This window comes from Notolepis coatsorum, assembly GCF_963971535.1.
Source record: "Notolepis coatsorum genome assembly, chromosome: 3".
NCBI lineage: Eukaryota > Metazoa > Chordata > Actinopteri > Aulopiformes > Paralepididae > Notolepis > Notolepis coatsorum.
Genome location: NC_140167.1, coordinates 142,460,324 through 142,480,779, shown reverse-complemented (window position 1 = coordinate 142,480,779; position 20,456 = coordinate 142,460,324). Strand labels below are relative to the sequence as shown.

Below are 20,456 nucleotides of genomic sequence, written 5' to 3'. Positions count from 1 at the left end.
GTGTCCATTGGAAAATTTACAGTGCAATTTCAAGCGAGGTGGACCAGCCGGAAACAACAATGACGTAACCACTACACCTCCCTAGCTATAAGCATAAAGTATAAAGATAAGCTTTACAAAATAAGTATGCAGTCCTCAAGTTCAAGTAAAAAAAATTGCCACTTTTCTGGGTGCATGTTAAGAAGTTAAAACAATAAGGCATCTTCAAGATTCAAGAGGTTTATTCATCACATACATAAGACATATAGTGAAATGAAGGTGGCCATGCCCGCTTCGATTGTGCAAAGTATCATTAAGTATCTCGAGGCTGGGGCCAGCATGTCCTCCTTTTTGGAAATCAAAATATGGTCACCCTAACATATCTACAATTGAACAATTTGCTATACCGGAGAAATCTTTGAGTTTGGCTAAACTGTCAAATTGTATGTTAATGTTACAGTATGTGTAACTGAGGGGTACAATTCCCTGACTGTATTGATAAGTATGGTATCATTAAACCACTACCGCTTTATGTACTTTAACTACTGGCCATACAGTACACGATATCTAAATATGATGAACACTTTCCACAATGAAATCGGTTCCAGTCAAAGGTAATAATCAAATATTTAATGGAGCAAAAGGTACATAGAATATTTATCTTACATTTATCATTTGAATGCACTTGTAAGGCAAATGAGTACTCTAGGCAAATCAACACTGAATGTCCAATCTCTGGTTACGCAGGAAGCAAGTATACAACCTGGCTCTTAGGGAATTATATCTATGGTACACTTAATGATATAGCGGGATATTCTGGAGGGGGTCCTCCCGGTTGTAAGCCGGTAGGGGGGGTAGGAGAGCCGTCGGTAGTAGACCGTCTGGTCAACGATATCTATGGAGACTTCAAGTACAGAAGACAGTGCAATAGACTCTTGATCCGCAGACGAATACACCTTGGTTCTCTTGTAGGCTGTAGCTCCACAATGAAGAAGAAGCTAGGCGACCTCAGTCTCTCTGAGCGCCGACTCAACTTGACTCCTCTCGGGGGTAAATCCAACACTCACAGGCGTCGGCGATTATCCGCTCCACAAATCACAGTACCAAAGCAAATATATATTCCAGCCGCATAGGGCTCAGCAGTCGTCGGGTAGGTAATCCAGTGTACATGTCCCTCGGTCCTCGCCTAGATCTCCTCGGATGAAAGCGCCATGTGGTCGGCCCAACCTGGATAAGACTCTAGATAACACGAGGAAGCGTTGGAGATGCTGGTCACTTTAGAACTCTAACCGCACGATGCACCATACACGATAGACTATTATTACTTGATAGAAATACGTCGCACTCGGCGGTACAGTGCCAAACTCTGACAATTCAGTTATTAATTCGCACGAGGTCTCAATGCTATTCTAAGGCCAAACAGGCCATACTTCACCGCACGTCGTATCGTGGGTGAGGCTTCACGTTCTGTTACTAAGTTGGGAAGAAGGGTAAGGGACTTCTACATTTACTTGCGCCATATTTATGCACGGTGAACAAATAGTGCCACTCTCATTTCGGTAGCCGTATCCCTGAGCGGAGCCGGGGCTAGTACGGACATGTCTCGTCGGTACCTTTGAACTTGACGCCAGGGGCTGGTCCCCTGGCGCCTGGTCCTTTGTCCAATAAGAGAATGAACTATTATGGGCTATAGTAGGCTAAAGGGATATTCCGTGCATATGTACAAGGAATATACAAGGGATATCAAACGACATACAAATACTATTCAATATATATCCATAAATAAATATATATATTCGGTTTAATCTGATCCTTCGTAACAGCCGCCCCCTAATTAGTCCCACCTAATTAGCTAAGCAGAGACAGATTAACCGCACTGTCCACTACTCAATGTCCGCTGTGAGGGTCAGTCAGTTCACAAAGTCATGGGGTCATGGTCGTCATCGATAGTATCGGGGAGCCTTGGCAGTTCTATTAGCCTCGCCACGGGTCGGGTGTAGGTCCGCCCTTGGACGAGCACTTCAGCTGCTCGGACCTTTCCATCGGCACCGGTGATCACTTTGCTTACGCGGCCAGCCGACCACATAGCTCGGGGTAGTGACTGGTCGATAATCATGACGACTGTTCCTTCTGTCAAATTGTCTCTCTCTTTCACCCATTTCTGGCGGGTCTGTAGAGACGGTAGGTAGTGGAGTAGGAAGCTGTTCCAAAACTTGTCAGCCAATACTTGACTGTACCTCCACATTCTTCGGCCGTTCGCTTCTTCAGGCCTGTACATTGTCTGGGGTAGCGCGGGGTCCAGCCGCCCCATCAAGAGTGTGTTGGGGGTGACTGGGTCGACATCTGCTACACCACTTGAGACGTAACCGAGGGGCTTTGAGTTCAATACTCCCTCGATCTCCGTGAGGACTGTCATTAAGACTTCTTCCGCCACGGTCTGGGCCCCAAGCACGGCGTACAGGGCTGTCTTTATAGAACGTACTTCTCGTTCCCAAGTTCCACCGAAGTGAGGTGCGTTCGGGGTATTAAACTGGAAGTCAATCTGGGATGGAGCGAGGTGGGTCTTAAGTTCTGGGCCCATAACTTGGAAGTTCTCTCTCAGCTCTCTTTCTCCGCCTTTGAAGTTTGTCCCGTGATCAGACAATAATGTAGACGGTTTTCCTTTCCGTGATGTGAATCTTTGGAAGGCCATAAGGAATGAGTCTGTGCTCATGGTTGGAAGGAGTTCGATATGTATCGCTCTGGTGGTCATGCATTTGAATACAATACCCCACCGCTTCTCGGTTCCTCTTCCTTTCTTTATATACAGCGGGCCGAAACAGTCCATACCGGTGGAGTGAAAAGGCTTGTTGCCGAGTCGGAGGCGACAGGGAGGTAGGTCAGCCATCCGGGGTATACTGGGCTGGGCTCGCCACTTACGACAGTCTAGACAGGTTCGCTGGAAGCGCCGCACTGCTTCTCTCCCTTGCAGTATCCAATAACGACGTCTGATCTCCGCGAAGACTCTCTCTGCCCCTGCGTGGTGCACATCCTCGTCGTATTTCTTTATGATCAGCTCTGTGACCTTGTGTCGGCTGTTCAAGACTATCAGGTACTTGACGTCATCCGGTAAGTCTGGGGCTCTCCGCAGACGACCACCCACTCTGATGAGACTATGGGCGTCGCTCTCGGGGGCTAGGTGGAGCAGTCTGCTGTCTGATGGGACGGGCTTTGCTCCCTGTAGACAGTCTAGCTCATCGGGGAACGAGTCTCTCTGGGCTCGTTGTAGTAGAAGAAGTTCTGCTTCTTCGTAGTCAGCTGCTGAAATGTCAGTCGTGGGCTGAACCTCTGGGTGGTGCCACAGAAATGTCTTTAGCTGCGCACTCTGTAGGGTGAGGCAATCGTCTATGTCGGGGTCTGTGGAGACGAGTGTGTTCAATCCACAGAACATAGGTTTCTTGTTTTCGGCCTCCTCTTTACTCGCCTGGGTGGGTGTAGGCCACTCTTCTTCGGGGAGCTTGAGAAACTCTGGTCCGTCACTGTAGAGGTTGTGACGGGTGAGGTCATCCAGGGACATTCCCCGGGTGATGACGTCAGCTGGGTTGTGTTTGGTGTCCACATACCTCCAGCTCGCTACTTCTGTTAACTCTTGAATCTCGGTGACTCTGACTCCCACGAAGACCTTGTATCTGCACGAATCAGACCGGATCCATGTGAGTACTGTCGTGGAGTCTGACCACAAGATTGTTCTTTGCACCGGGATGGTGAGTTCACGTTGGATTAACGTGGCGAGCTGCGCTCCTGCTAGGGCTGCGCAGAGCTCTAGACGCGGGATAGATTGTTGCTTTCGTGGGGCTATTCTTGAGCGAGCCAGGATGAAAGCAGTATGTATTTCTCCTCCCTCCTCTCGGGCACGCAAGTAGGCCACCGAACCGTAGGCTACTTCGGAGGCGTCGCTGAATACGTGCAGGTCCATCTTGCATGTCTCTGGCCTCACTGTGGGTGGGAAGTAGCTGCGGCGTATGTTAACACCTGGGAGTGAGCGGAGTTCCGTCTCCCACTCTCTCCATGTGGATGCAAGGTGTTCGGGTATGGGATCGTCCCAGCCCTGGTCCTTGTCCCATAGCGCTCTTACAATCATCTTTGCCCTGGTGGTGTAAGGTAGAATACATCCCAACGGGTCATATTGTCTGGCGAGTGTTCTGTATACACTCCGTCTGGTGGTCGGTATTGCCGTCGACCTTCCCTGCTCCTTGGTCAGGGGTTTGTGTCTATAATGGAGCGAGTCTGTTTTGAAGCGCCAGACTAGTCCTAGTGTCATTTCTTGGGCTTCTCCTGGGATGGTCGCCATCCAGGTCTCGCTGCTCGCTGCCTTGTCCTCGGGGGAGAGGCTGCGCAATACTTGCGGGTCGCTGCTGGCCCACTGCCTGAGATCAAAGCCGCCTTTGATCAGGGAGGCGCGGAGCTTGAGTAGAAGAGCCTCGGCTTCTTCTGGCGTCGAGACGCTTTGTAAACAGTTGTCCACGTAGAAACTATTTGTCACACTTTGTCGGACCTCTTCATCTGCTGCTGGGTCCTCTGCGACGTGTTTTTGTAGTACAAACGTAGCACAGCATGGGCTGCATGTGGTTCCGAAAGGGAGGACTTCCCATTGATAGATGGCTGGGTGCTCATCTCCGATCCTCTCTCTCCATAGGAACCGCAGCAGGGGCTTGTCCTCCTCCACTAGTCTCACCTGCAGGAACATCCCTTTGATGTCGCCGCTGATAGCCACCTTGTCCTGGCGGAAGCGTAGTAGCACGCCTAGTAGAGAGGGGCCGAGTGTTGGGCCGGGCAAGAGCTCTTTATTCAGATTTTGTGATCCGATCTGGTAGCTGCAGTTAAACACAATACGATCCTTGCCGTTGTGGTGGACCTTGTGGTGCGGCACGTACCATGATTCGGTCGTCTGATCGGCCTCTTTAATGTCAATTTTCTTTATGTGTCCCGCTGTGATTAGCTTGTTAATCTCAGCGCGGTACACAGTCTCTTGAGCGGGGTCTTTGGCTAGGCGCCGCTCTGTGTTCAATAGATACCGCTCCGTCGCTTCTTTTGTGGCGTGAAAGGTGGGCATTCCCTCTCGCCTCAGGAGTGGAGTTGCGTATCTCATCACTTCGTTGACTGTGACTCTCTTTGTCCCTTGCTCGAGGAGGGCTATAGCGTAAATATCTTCCTTAGAACGAATGTCTTTCTTTTCGTTCTTAAAGGGCATTGTCTCTAGTGTCCATAGCCTCTCTACATGCTGCAGGAGAGTGGTGTCTTCTTCTGTCACTCTGGAGTGGAGGCAGCTAGTGGCTGCTGTTCGGTTAAGAGACTTGGCGAGGGGGCCTTGTAATGTCCATCCTAGGCGGATCTCGACTGCTGCAGGACAACCTCTGGGTCCTGTATGGACCCGGTCTATCGGGACTATGAGGTCTGCGTGGTCGGAGCCTATCAGCAGGGTCGGGGTGGCACCGTCTATGAGCGGGATAGGTAGTTGACGCAGGTGCACATATTTATCCATCAGCTTGGCGATGGGGTAGGTGTACTGCGATAGTCCTATTTCTTGGCTGGTGAAAGCATTAGTAATCCTATACCGTCTCTCTGGCTGCCCGCTTGCTGCGATAGTGAAGGAGACATTCTCGCCCTTTATTGTCTTTAGATCTCTTCTTATTGTCCGAATCGTCATCTGGTTTTCGCTCCCCCGCAGCCCCAGCTGGGCCGCAGCGGACGCGAGGAGAAGGGTCTTCTCTGACCCGTCATCAAGGACGGCGTAAGTGTCCATGACCTTATCTTGGTAACTCAGTGTTACGCTGACCACCTTTAAGAGCACCTGGGCGCCCCCGCTGCTAGCGGGGTCAATGTACATAACACTTGCCTTTGTGCTGCTGGATGGTGCAGGCTTTCTTCTGTTACTGTCGTGTAGGACATCTAGGTGGGCTCCGTCACACCGACTACACCTCTTCTTTAGGCGGCACTCGGCTGCCATGTGACTGCGCGCACATCGGTAACAGCGCCTGTTGGACTTTATCCAGTGACTCACTTCTTCAGCGGTCATCTTCTTGAACAGGTCACATTGTGACAACCAGTGTTCCTTTTCGCAGTACGGGCACACCATCTTCCACTTCTCTTTCATCGAGGGGGTACTGTGGTTCTTGCTGCTCGGTACTGATTCTGATTGGTGCATGACAGTCACCAATCTTCGGCCATCGTTTGCTCTCCTAGGTCCCTCTCTGGAGCTTGGTGTGCTCCGCACGAACGTATCCAACCGTAGGCTGCTGACTTCTCTCGCCAGGAAGTCGGCTAGGTCTAGGAGGGATGGCTCGGGACCGTTAGGATCACGGTGGTCTCTTTGCCGCCTGAAGCGCTCCTGTCGGGCGGGCGGCAGCTTCTCTAAAATCCTCTCGACATTCGAGTTTGCGTATAGTTCGTGCATACCCTTTTCTCGTTGCGCCCCCAGCATCCCTACCAGGGATTGTACTTTGATAGACAGGTCGTCTAGTGAGCGATTGTCTGTTGCTGGGGGTAGGCGGTCAATATGCCTTATCTCTTGTATTACGTAATCCCATATACGTCCATATCTTTGGTCTAGTGCTGCTAGAGCCGCGGTGTATGGGGTCGTAGAGGTGGCATAAGCTAGCGCTATGTTGTGCGCTCTGGGCACTTTCAGGTGCTTCAATAGGATAGCATACTTGTGGCGTTCATCAGCTACATCCACCATCATTGTCTCTAAGCACATCCGTAGCTCCGTGTACTGTGCTCGGTTCTCATGGGTGAAGTCTGGAAACGTCGGTGTGCCAATGTATGACGCCGTGGATGGCTGGCACATCGGTGAGCGTTGGAAGAGAGGCCTCCTAGGCGAGTCTCCTCTTACGCCTCTCGGTGGGCTGGTACCGGCAGGGTACCATGGCCCGCTGGTCCAGGTGCTATTCCTCGGGACTGGTCGTGCGTCATGCTCACCCGTGAATGGAGTCGGGGGTCTGTAGCGCAGAGCCGCGGGGGTATAGCCTGGGCTGTACTGGACCTCCTGGTCCTGTGGAGTACTGTGCTGCTGTCGGGCTTGACTCTCCTCCTCTCCCTCTTCTTCTTCCTCTGTCAGGTCCTCTAGATCCTGTAGTCGTCTATTTAGCCTCTCCGCGGTGTATACCGTTCCTTCCTTGTAGCTGGGTCTCACTGGGACCGGTCGGGGAAGGAGTTCGGAGGGGGGTATAGGCTCTCTCTGGTGGTCGGGCTCAGGGTCGCTTAATCGGTTAGGGGAGGGTGCCCTTGACCCGTGTCTTGACGAGGCCCTGGAACCCCGTGTGGAGGGAGGGGGTGTTGCCCTGGCGATCAGCTGCTCCATTAGCTGCGCTTGTAATCGGTCGCGCTCGGCTTCGCGCTTGGTGAGAGCGATGTCGCGCTCTGCTTCTCTTTGGGCACCGGCAGCGGCGCGCTGGGCTTCGGCGGCGGCGCGCTGGGCTTCGGCGTGGTCTCTTACCATATTCTCTTCCGTCTGAAGGCGTCTAATCTCTAGACGTATACGATCTTCGTCGCTCCGTTGCTGCGCTTGAATGCGTTCTCTTTCCATGGAAGAATGTTCGCGCTCACTAAGCGTCTGTGCTTGGAGTCGATCGCGCTCTGTTGAGGCTGCTAGGCTGGCGAGGAACGCCTGTGCCAGCATCTTGTCCGCCTCGCTGGGGGAAGACGCTGGTTGAGGTGATCCGCTCCTGGCAGTACTCGTTGGAGATGCGTTCTCCTGCGGGGAGTCCTGGAGCTCTATCTCCGCGGCGCTCTCCTCATCTTGTACCGTGCAGAGTTCCATCTCTGGAGGGTTGTCTTCCTCCCGGAGCTCTCCGGGGACTACTTCTTCGGTCTTGGCGGGGGGTAAAGTCGTGTCGGTTCCCTCCTGGTCCCCACCGTGAGCTTGGTCAGTTACATTAGAACCCACTAGGGCCTCTGTGGTCGGGGTATCCTGGTTGATAGGGTCGGACATAATTTTACTTTCTACTTTTACCGCGTTTACCGTCTGTAGAAGGCTAGGTAGTATACTGGCAGCGTAATCCTCTAAGTACTGAGGTGGCTGCCGTCTACGCTGCGGGCGATCTACTTTAGGAGGACCGTTTTGTGGAGTGTTCATCATAGGCCATTTCAATATTAATACCACTATATTAATATTACACTAATTACCCTCCGGCTCGAAGGACCAATTGTAACTGAGGGGTACAATTCCCTGACTGTATTGATAAGTATGGTATCATTAAACCACTACCGCTTTATGTACTTTAACTACTGGCCATACAGTACACGATATCTAAATATGATGAACACTTTCCACAATGAAATCGGTTCCAGTCAAAGGTAATAATCAAATATTTAATGGAGCAAAAGGTACATAGAATATTTATCTTACATTTATCATTTGAATGCACTTGTAAGGCAAATGAGTACTCGTAGGCAAATCAACACTGAATGTCCAATCTCTGGTTACGCAGGAAGCAAGTATACAACCTGGCTCTTAGGGAATTATATCTATGGTACACTTAATGATATAGCGGGATATTCTGGAGGGGGTCCTCCCGGTTGTAAGCCGGTAGGGGGGGTAGGAGAGCCGTCGGTAGTAGACCGTCTGGTCAACGATATCTATGGAGACTTCAAGTACAGAAGACAGTGCAATAGACTCTTGATCCGCAGACGAATACACCTTGGTTCTCTTGTAGGCTGTAGCTCCACAATGAAGAAGAAGCTAGGCGACCTCAGTCTCTCTGAGCGCCGACTCAACTTGACTCCTCTCGGGGGTAAATCCAACACTCACAGGCGTCGGCGATTATCCGCTCCACAAATCACAGTACCAAAGCAAATATATATTCCAGCCGCATAGGGCTCAGCAGTCGTCGGGTAGGTAATCCAGTGTACATGTCCCTCGGTCCTCGCCTAGATCTCCTCGGATGAAAGCGCCATGTGGTCGGCCCAACCTGGATAAGACTCTAGATAACACGAGGAAGCGTTGGAGATGCTGGTCACTTTAGAACTCTAACCGCACGATGCACCATACACGATAGACTATTATTACTTGATAGAAATACGTCGCACTCGGCGGTACAGTGCCAAACTCTGACAATTCAGTTATTAATTCGCACGAGGTCTCAATGCTATTCTAAGGCCAAACAGGCCATACTTCACCGCACGTCGTATCGTGGGTGAGGCTTCACGTTCTGTTACTAAGTTGGGAAGAAGGGTAAGGGACTTCTACATTTACTTGCGCCATATTTATATGCACGGTGAACAAATAGTGCCACTCTCATTTCGGTAGCCGTATCCCTGAGCGGAGCCGGGGCTAGTACGGACATGTCTCGTCGGTACCTTTGAACTTGACGCCAGGGGCTGGTCCCCTGGCGCCTGGTCCTTTGTCCAATAAGAGAATGAACTATTATGGGCTATAGTAGGCTAAAGGGATATTCCGTGCATATGTACAAGGAATATACAAGGGATATCAAACGACATACAAATACTATTCAATATATATCCATAAATAAATATATATATTCGGTTTAATCTGATCCTTCGTAACAGTATGTATGGTACAATAAAGGTGACAAGTCTGATCTACACCATGTAAGATTCAACATCTTGAAGCCTTTCCCTGAAATACAGGTCACATTCAGTGTAAGAGGGCAGGTTTCCAACATCGAAACGGCCAGAGATCTGATGAATGTACACCGGTTTCCTGAAAAAAGGAAAAAAGGCGATAAGCTAAGAACTTATGCAACCGTATGCAACAAAGAACATTTTCAACTGCATACTATGCACTACATGAGTCGGTACACATCCAACAGCATCAAAGTAATGTTGACAGAGTTATCTGTATTTGCTACATGTACCATGCATCCTGCCTTCCTAATTCATTCAACATGTATTGATGCTATCTGTGGCTACGCCTGGGCTGGCCTGACAATTGCCCCTCAATTAAAAGTTTTCCTTTAAAGGAACACACTAACATCATGGGAAATGCACTTTTTTGGTCACTACCATTATTGCTGTGACAAAAGAATGAATGGAAATACCATACTTTTTTGTAGCTAGTCTAGCTGCTGGCTAGTGGTCCATATCAGCTTCCATTCATTTGTGCCAAGCTAGGCTAGCTTGCAGCCGGTAGCTTTCTACTTGAGAGTAAGTTTCCCATAATGTTTGCGTATTCCTTTTTAAAGGTTTAGGCCCAGTATATTTCAGTGTTTTACACATGTGGAAAATAATGATAATTGGAATCCATCGTTGAGATCATTGCTTTGTTGTTACAGCCATGAAGTGAACCATCGATTAAAAAAAATACCTTGGAATGAGCCAAGACACAAAGTTTCCTGGAGCATCTCTTTCTTCAATAGGAGCTCCCTGTGAAAACCATTTTACACATTAGATTAAAATATATCTGCTATATACTCTTTTCTGAATTCACCACAGGATTATTAAAGTTCTATCTAATTTACCCTTTTTTCTTCAAGGAAGGCATCCAAGAGGGGAAGGCTTTTCTTGGAAAACAAATAAAAACAGGGGCACTGCAAGACAAATGCAATGAAATTAGTCAGATTCTGCTTTTCTTGCACCAATGTTAATTGTTCGTTCTGATGTAGAATCCAGGTTATTGTCCGCTTACTGCTCTCCTTGATGTCGTCTCAGAAGGAAGCGGTTTCTCCTTCATGCAGATCACCCGGAGATCTTCATCCACCTCCAATATTCCATATTTACGGATCTCTGTGAAATTAAGATAAGTCTTAATTCTACCATAATTGGTCCAGAGTATGTAGATATATTTGAAATTAACGTTTAGATTTTACAGGCAGCAGGAAACATTTCTTGTGGGCAGACGTGGAACTAATGCAGGACTTGCCTTCGTCTTTACACTGGTAGGAAAGAACTAGACAGGTGGTGGGAAGATGTGGAACTAATGCAGTACTTGCCTTCGTCTTTACACTGGTAGGAAAGAACTAGACAGGCGTCCTCGCACTTTGCTTGCAAGTCAGAAAACCTCTCCTTCACTTTAATGAGGCTGAAGTCTTCCTTGAAGAGGGTGTCACTGTGACAGTAAAGATTCATCAGCTGATTAGAAATGGGCTTCACACCTGTATTAGCATTGTTAGCGCATGCTAGCATACAATGGTTCAGCAAATGGCTTGTAAACATACCCCCCTATAACAACGATATGATCCTCTATTTCAAAGTGCTTGAGTACAAGCTGCAAGCAGGCCACTGCACCAAGACGCTCCTGGTGGAATAAGACAATAAGTTAGGCTGATCATTAAGTTGACAGTGAAAACACAATGTGTCAATTCCATTGGGTGAATTCCCATCCAACCCTTATGAAAAAGAAGCATGGTAGTTTTGATGGTCATTTAACTTTTACCATGGTACTGCCATACAGGTTTATGGCCCCCCCGACACTCGACTAACCGCCTCGGACAGTCCTTCATACCAGCAGCCATCAGGCTCCACATCAGTGGGCAGGGACTGCTGCCAGACATCCAACTACTAGGAACCTAAAAGGACAATATACTACCTTATGCATACCGCACCTTATGTGAATACTGTATACTTCATCAGATCATATATTTAGCATTTTTAGATTATATATTAGATTAGATTTTTGGATTAGATTATATATTGTAACTATTTATTGTAGGGCTTAATTATGTTAATTATATTGATTTGTTATATTGTTTACACTGCTTTTTACTACCTGTACCCCCTCCCCCATGCTGCTATGATGCCTGAATTTCCCCAAGGGGATCAATAAAGGAATATCTTACTCTTACTTATAAATAATGTACTATGATGGTACCACTTTTGTACTTAAATAATACCATGGTATAATTGTATTTAAATCATGATACTGATGGTAACATGGTATCCGGTCACTACCATCATTGCAGTGATGACAAAATAAATTATGGAAATACCATGATACTTTTTCATAAGGGAAAGAACTCATCCCTAACTCCTAGTCCATGGTCACAGGTACCCGACAAGAGATACATCATTGGGGAACCTGCATTGTGTTATTTTAGGAGGAAAAATTACTCTGAGTAATCCTTAGAATGATACATTTTTATGTCATAAATCTAAATCTTTCTGAGGCAGTTTGAACCAAACTTAAAATTAACACGCCAACATTATGGGAAATGCACATACCATTTTCTCCAGTCAGACAAGAAGAGAGATACCAATTTACTCTCTGTGCTTTCAGTAGAAAGCTATCCGGCTACAAGCTAGCACAGCACAAATTAATGGAAGCGGATACAGATCAGCCAGCCCAGCTTTTGGCCAAAAACACCTCCCGGAGTTTCAAGCTTGGCTAGCTGATCCGTTCTACTAAACGCACAGAGAGGAATTTGTTATCCATCTTCTTGTCTGACTATGGAGAAGACGGTAAGTGCATTTCCCATAATGTTGGTGTGTTCCTTTAAGCCTAGAAGCCGGGACCTCTTTACATAGTATGCATTGTAAACCAAATGGTTGGCCCCTGGACATGTATAATACGGTGACACATCAGTTTGTTATGCATGTTATCAGATAACAGTCTGTCAAGGTGCCCCAGGACCACCATGTCACTATATAATGTGGAGGAGCCTGTAGTAATAACAATCACAAAATCTTGATTTACATCGTTGCTTCTTGTCTGGTCGCTGAGAATCTTGACATTTGGGAACTGGGCTGCCCACTCGCTGAACGCATCATGGTAAAGCGCATTGGTCTGTTGTAGAGGAGAGGGTAGTGGGGACAGTTGGGGAAGAGAGAAATAGTGAGTGATTAGACAAATAGATTCAAGTCTCAAGTCATCTAAAGGCCAAATCTGTAAATTGATATAAATGTTGGCTAGATGCATGATTCTTGATGTGTAAATGGAATATTGGAAATGTTTCTAACTTTCATAACTCATAAAAACTCAAACCTGGTAACATTTTAAAATATTGTGAATGTAAGCGAAATGTACAGCATACAAAATATATTTTATTTGCATCAAGAGCTCACATTCTAGAATAAGAAAACATTCAATCACATAATTTGGTTTTCAGTGGTAGCCTGTGGCTGTGTTACAAAGTGTTGTAAGAATGGGGGTGGAAGGTATACTCACCTCAACTCTTGTCTACCTTTTTGATTTTTGAAAGGCTTCAAGACTTACTGAAATGTTAAAGTTGTAGGCCTATGATCTATTATATAATTGTATAACCTACTATGTCGTCTATATGTTCTACAGTCTATGGTTATTATACAATTTTCTCTAAATACGGTAGTTAGTTAGGCTTCCCCAAGCCAATAGTGCTCTCATTCAAGATGGAAACTCCTCATTCTACATGCGTGATGATGTGCCACGAACAATGAAGAATATATCAGAGCACATCTTCAAAAGTCTACCGGCTGCAGCTGAAACAGTATTCAGCACAGACACTATACCTTGACCGTCTTCATTCACCTAAATCAGCTGAGAGGGATTGCAGAGGTTGTGGTGAACGTTTTTTTTTTATCCACTTTTTCTCCCATTTTCTATATTTTCTCCCATCCCAATTTCGTATAATCCAATTCAACCCTCCCCTGTCACAAACGCTGTTTCTTGCCTCCCACAAGCCGGCTGCAATGTGGACTAAGTCATACATAGCACAAGTCCCCTCCGGTACTTGAGGTAACAGCAGTCGCATCTTTTCACCTGCGCAGCTCGATCTCTCAGTGGCGAGGAGTAACGCGTGGGAGGCTCACGCTGCCCCCGACACTTCCTGATTCTACTGCGCAGGCGCACCAACCGACCTGTAGGAGTCGCTGTCCACAACGCCCGATCCCCACCCATCAGTTTCCCACCCCCTAATACGGCCAATGTGTATTAGTATGAACGACCAGCTAAACTGAAAGCAATGTGGAGCGCTGGCGTCTCCGCATTCGTGGCGAGCGCCTTGCCCATTACGCCACGTAGCCGCCCTGTTGTGGTGAACGTTGGGGCTAAATGTTCATCGGCCCACTGATTGGAATGGTTCTCACAAATGATAAACAAGAAGGCCCTCATTAATTTACTTCTGGATCACTGGAGCTCTGAAGATATGATGAAAGACATCCTCCGAAGGCCTGTTATTTTCATAGAGGCTGGTCAAGCCTTTAACACTTTAATCGCCAAAAACGCTGGAACACGTCTTTCCCCGCCATGCTCATTCTGCCAAAGACGCTGGACCACATCTTTGATATCAATATTTCAAAAATCTGTGATCGAAATCATATTTCTCCCCCGGAGACCTGAGATCTACTGTTGAGCCCCTCTCAACTCTCCAACGGTTCAAGAGCGCCATCTGGTGGCCGATCGGCGGATCGCCCAAACAGGAAGTGATGCGCCGGATGTGGTGCTCTCCCATATTTCGTCCGGGCACTTGCTATCGTTAGCGGGACTCTATCTTGAAACACTGAACATCGATCGGTTGCAAATAACTCGATAAACAACATGATTTGGACGTATATACTACAGGGTTAGAAATTAACATTTTTTTCAAGGGCTTTTTTTGCCCCCCTTAATTGATTTTCGGGGGCTTTTTTTTATTTCGGGGACACTGAATTTTTATGATAAACGGTAGGGGTGGGACGGTTCACAAAATGGACGGTTTGGTTCGTATCACGATTTTGGGGTCACGGTTTTCAGTTCGATATACGTTAATTTTTATTAAAAAAAATGTAACACTCAAATCTAAACATGCTTCTCATTTATTAAAAATAAAATAAAAGGTTTACAGTGTTTACAGCCTTAAATAATGTTTGGCACACAAAGACCGAACTGACTGAAAAATATAGGCTACATTTGTCAAAGTATTAACTTAGTGCAAACAAACAATATGCTCAGCCAGCACTAGACTTTCCTTTCTTTAATTAATATAAACACACACAAACAATGTCAACCATGTTTAAATTCCCTGATTGTCAGTTCTTAATGGAAAGATTCGTTTTCTGCTTGAAAGTATTATGTTTCTGTCTACATTTATTTAGACTAACATTATTTAAATATTGAGTGCAACTGTGGTGGATTACGTAATTCGGTGAGTTGGAACTATCTATGGGTTGGCGCCGGGTCCCCACGGACATTTTAGCGTGTGGCACCTAAAGCTCCGGTCACGTTAGGAGCAGTTCATAACATCAACAAGCAGCGCGAAAGCGATAATAGTCCCGGTTGGAGTTAGTAAAACACAGTTGTATGTTAGCCTTCTTGGATGTTAAATAAACGCCTATCATTGTCTTTAAACACCCCGCCTCTCAGACTCCCATTTCCTCCTCTGCTACAGTAGCTAGTAGCTACGGTGTTAGCTGTTGTTGTGAAGGGCTAGCTAGCTAACAGCTACAAACATTGTACAAACTGCTAACGCTATGGCAAGATGTGTGTAGGCCTATGTAATGTTAATGGCTATGTTTTTAAAGTCGTAATGAAGATTGATTTATATTGTGCGTGCCATTTTTACACAAACTGACTAGCACCTGGCTGGCTGCAGTGCTGCTGCCTGCAGCCAGTGCAGAACACCGGCTCCGCCAAATGAATTTTTTTATTTGCGCGTCATCTGAACCGTACGATACACAGACGCTCCATTACCGGATAAATATATATAATTAGTAAACTGTCGGGGGCATTAAGTGCCCCCCTTAACTGATTTTCAAGGGCATTTTGTCCATTTCAAGGGCATTATGCCCCAAGCCCCCGTTAATTTCGAACCCTGATATACTATTATACAACCTGGAAATGGATCGCATATTTGTACATCCCATAATAGGAAAATTTCTGTTCCACGCTCATCGCCCAACGGCGCGAGGAAGCTACGGTGAGTTTCAACGTTATTTTTCAATGTGTTCGATACTAACTGCTCTAATGATCATATCACCCACACTAGATGAATCATATAACGTTGGCCACGGAATTATAAACGACCCCCCCCCCCATCCGGTCATCATCCGATCATACTTAGTAACTTCTAGAAGCACGTCCATTTGAAATTTATCTTGCGCAGATTCCTATCAAACTGTATTTCATCATCAATATAATGCATTTGGAGCTATAAATCACGTTCTGGAGAAAGCTGCAGAAAACGATAAAAACATACTTATACTTTAGACCGTATTTTAGTATGAATATGTGAATGAAAAAGTATAACGTTGCTACACCCTGAACAATAGATATAGGACGTTGAATGGGCCATAGTAATGTCAATTTAGCAATACAATTTAAAAAGTTATAGCCCTGCAAAGAAGGGGAACTTCTCCATATTAAATAGGGCTGGCGGAGGATGGTAAATTATGAATTTAAGCATGGCGATCAAAGTGTTAAGATAGAATGCAATGCTGGAGTGATGTCTAAAGAGCTTCTACCTGAGATCTGTTAAAAACATGAAGAAACGGATGTGAGGGTAATCATTTACATGCACGCAGTATAATCCAAACCAAAATGCCTCACATCACAACAGTCAGAGTCAGAGCAAAAGATTCTGACATTTTCTTCATCCTGTATTATGCCAAGTCATCAACTGTCAACATCCTCTTTGACATGGGAGATAGACTTATCAACATCAACCAGCTGGCTGAAGATTACTCAGAGGAACACATTTCAGTTATCCTGGCCTTGCACGCATTCACTGGTGCTGACTGCACACATCATCATTCAAAGGCAAAGGGAAGGTGCGACCGATGAAGATTCTGAATCAGAACTCAAAGTTTATCCAGATCATTGCTGAAGTGGGGAACTCTTGGGAGCTTGATGAGCGGATTCTCAGTGGTGTTGAAGAGTTTACCTGTCGCCTCTATGGTTTCAGTCGTCGAATAAAGAAGGTTGATGAAGCAAGAGAGATTAAAGTCAAGATGTGTGGCTCAAGCCTTGAGCGTCAACAGGGTATCTCCGTTGACCTCTCTACCTTCCCACCTTGCAAGAGGGTCCTCTTACACCACATGAGAAGAGTCAACTTCCAGGCATGTGTCTGGAAGAGGGCTCATGAGATCCCATCCACTCTCGACCATGGATTTCACATTAACACAGAGACTGGCAAGCTAGAACCACTGTGGTTTGAGGGTGACGTCATCCCCAAAGCCCTCGTCGATGTCTTGGCAGAAGGAGAAACAGATGAAGATGACTTTGCAGATGGATGATGATGAGGAAAATGATGATTAAAATTGTAATCATAGTTTTATAATCAGCTAATGGATCACAGCAAATAGAGTAAGCAGCAAAAATGGTCTAAGAACCAAAGAAATGTATTCTATTTTTAGTTTGAGCTGTATTTTATTTTCTCCATTTGGCTGTATAGAATATCTATCTACAGTTTAGTCATGTTGATTCTATTTACTTCTTGATAACAGACTTCTTCAATACATTTCATATTTCAATCTGTTTTATGTTGCACTGTGATACCCCGGTCCACCAGGTGGCGTAACATTGTTCACTTTTCATTGATTGATTGATTGATTGAAAACTTTATTAACAGATTGCAGAATCGGTACAGTACAGTACAATACATACAACTGTTAAGGGGATGCAGACCAGAGAAAGACTTTCGTCTTGTTTACATCAGGGTCCCCCATTTTCAATTCATAACATATATGACACACACGACATACAGATAGACAGTACTGCTACATCTATACATTTATGACATACCAGATTTGCAAATACAGTACTGTTTGTGATACAAAAAGAGTCCAGAAAAGAGAGTATATACATTTGACGTAGAAACTGTACATTGGAGGAGGTTGGTTAGGTGGGGTGGGGGGAACTGTACATTGGAGGTGGTTAGGTGGGTGAGGTGGGTTGGGTAGGGGACACTGTACACTGGAATATTGACAAAGCCATACTTGGTAATTTACTGTACATTGGAGGGGGTTGGGTTAGGACATTTGCAGGGGCCAGTTTAGAATTGCAGTCTCCCGTAGGTGTTCTTTGAGTGTTTTTGAAAGTGGGTAGTGATTCACATTCCTTTACAGCTTTGGGTAGGACGTTCCACATTGATGTGGCATAATTGCGAAACGTGTTTAGTCCCTTGTTTGAGCCGAATCTGGGTTTAACATGATTTGTGGAGCTCCCTCTGGTGTTGTGATCGTGGTATTCACTGACCTTTGGGAAGTATTTTGACATGTACATGGGTACCTTGGTCGTGTAGTGTATCTTGTAGACCAGGCCCATTGCAAGTTGCTGTACTCTGTCGTCTACTCTAAGCCATCCTAGGTTGTCAAAGTGGGCAGGGGTGAGGTGGGTTCTAGGAGTCAGGTCAAGCAGTAGTCTGACCAGTTTGTTTTGAGATGTTAGTAATTTAGTTTTTAGTGCCTTTGAGGTGCTTTGGTACCATGAGGTGCAAGCATAGTCGTAGTACCCTTGAATGAGTGCTCCTGCCAGAGTCTTCAGGGTATTCTTGTTTACCAGAGAGGAGATCCGGTACAAGAATCGAGTTCGTTGGTTGACTTTTTTTATTACATTGGATGCCATTTTGTCACAGGAAAGATTAGCTTCTAGGATGGAACCCAGGTAGGTAATTTCATCTTTCCTTGTGACAATATTGTCACCCACTGTAACTGAGAAGCCGTTGGTCTTGCTGAGTTTGTTATTTGAACCGAAGAGAATGGACTCTGTTTTGCCCATGTGTAATGATAGTTTGTTATCGGCGAGCCATATACATATTTTGCCTAGTTCCGAGCTGAGGGTTTTTTCAACCTGTAACTTGTTCTTGTCAGAGACCAGCAGGGCTGAGTCGTCTGCAAACAGGAAAAATGTAATTAACTTCAGATAGTATAACATTACATTACGTCTCAACTCTTGTTTAATATATTTTAGATATAAAAAAAATAAGGGAGACAAAAAAGAGAAGAAATAAGGGTAATGCTTGAATGTTAAATCTTCTCGATTTGAGATACAATGGAGAACTTTGGTCATAGCAGGAGTAATATTCTAGATAGGTCATCTTGGACTTAAATTGAAGCTTATAAATGTGGCAAGTTTTTATATCCATGTGAGGCAGCAACATGTATAATAAAATACTTGAAAATTATCACTTTTGATGACAATTTGTCAGGCGGACAGAATTCTTTTTGTCTTTTGGGGTATTCTGAGGGTGATATTTGACAATAGAAAGGTAAGCCCCAGAGTATTATTCTGATACTTTCCCCCTATGTGTCAGGATACACCATGCAAAGTTTCAGACTTATTTGACCATTTATGCAGTTGCAGACACCCTCATATTTGCAATTACATAATTTCGCCAGAAGCTTTCCCCAAAAAGAGGGTTTTTTGGCCCCTGAGGCCAAACAGGGCTGAGTTGGGGCTGATCATTATCAACTCGTGATGGCCCAAGGTCAGGTATGTATTAGGGGTGGGACGATACATCGATCCAGATCGATACATCGATGTAATTATCAACGATCGAATCGGATCGATGCGATGTAATAAGATCGATTCATATCGATACTCTTATTTTGAAAATCCTGTGGCAAGTCTCATAACTGATTGTGTTAAATGGGCATATGATATCATCTCATATCGATCGCAGGCACCTGAATCTAATCGTATCGTATTGTATCGTGAGAGACTTTGTGATATCGGCAAATATCGTATCGTTGTCCAAAGAATCGATATCGTATCGTATCATGATGAAACTGGTGATTCCCACCCCTAGTATGTATGGGATAACAGGAAATAATAATGGAAAAAAGGTAGAAAGAGACATCCTGAGGGGTGGACCTGGCTCCCGGAGTGCTCTGGGATTTGTAAACTGCCCTCGGATTTGCGTGGGTATCGATTCGTAATCCGAGATCCCCCCCCCCACCAATGTACAGTTTCTACGTCAAGTATACTCTCTTTTCTGGACTTTTTGTATCACAAACAGTACTGTATTTGCAAATCTGGTATGTCATAAATGTATAGATGTAGCAGTATCTGTATGTCGTGACTCGTGTAGACATACGGGGGTCAGGGTCCCCCGTATGTCATATGGGGGACCCTGATGTAAACAAAACGAAAGTCTTTCTCTGGTCTGCATCCCCTTTTTGTAACAATTTTATGTATTGACTATTGAGCTGTACTGTACCCATTCTGCAATCTGTTAATAAAGTTTTCAATCAATCAGCGCGTTTTACAAACCAAGAGATACCGACAAATTCTCACTTCCTTTCCTCAGATGACCTTAATAATTACTTACAACAACATAAACGGTGTCTATACATCCAGAGGCGGTCAGGGCGTGAACCCAGTGTGAGATCAGGGCACAGGGGCCCACGGGGAGCAGGGGTTTGGCGACGCCAGCCAGGTGTTGGAAGCGTCCGCTCCTGTCGACGTCTCTCTGGAGCCTCGTTCCATATCCTGCGGCAAGAATCACCGCTTTCATTGAACTAGGGGCTGACGTTAGGTTACTAGCTGAAGTAGTTTGTCTGGTTTGTTTAGGAGAACGTTACAACAAGCAACACACGAATGAATCAACCTGAGATTTTAAATATTTGAGTCAAAAGTGAAGTTAGCAATAACA

At 45.7% G+C, this 20,456-nt stretch overlaps 1 protein-coding gene across 1 annotated transcript; it reads right to left on the bottom strand.

The window, feature by feature from the left end:
* Window positions 1-9,530: 9,530 nt before the first annotated feature.
* LOC311226015 (uncharacterized protein) lies at window positions 9,531-20,371 on the bottom strand. Its single transcript, XM_084311396.1, has 8 exons — window positions 20,133-20,371; window positions 12,608-12,697; window positions 11,133-11,212; window positions 10,850-11,023; window positions 10,604-10,757; window positions 10,437-10,505; window positions 10,283-10,341; window positions 9,531-9,679 (listed from the first exon to the last, which is right to left on the bottom strand). The coding sequence occupies exons 1-8, from the start codon at window positions 20,316-20,318 to the stop codon at window positions 9,559-9,561; spliced, it is 933 nt and encodes a 310-aa protein (XP_084167522.1). The 5' UTR covers window positions 20,319-20,371; the 3' UTR covers window positions 9,531-9,558.
* Window positions 20,372-20,456: the final 85 nt, after the last annotated feature.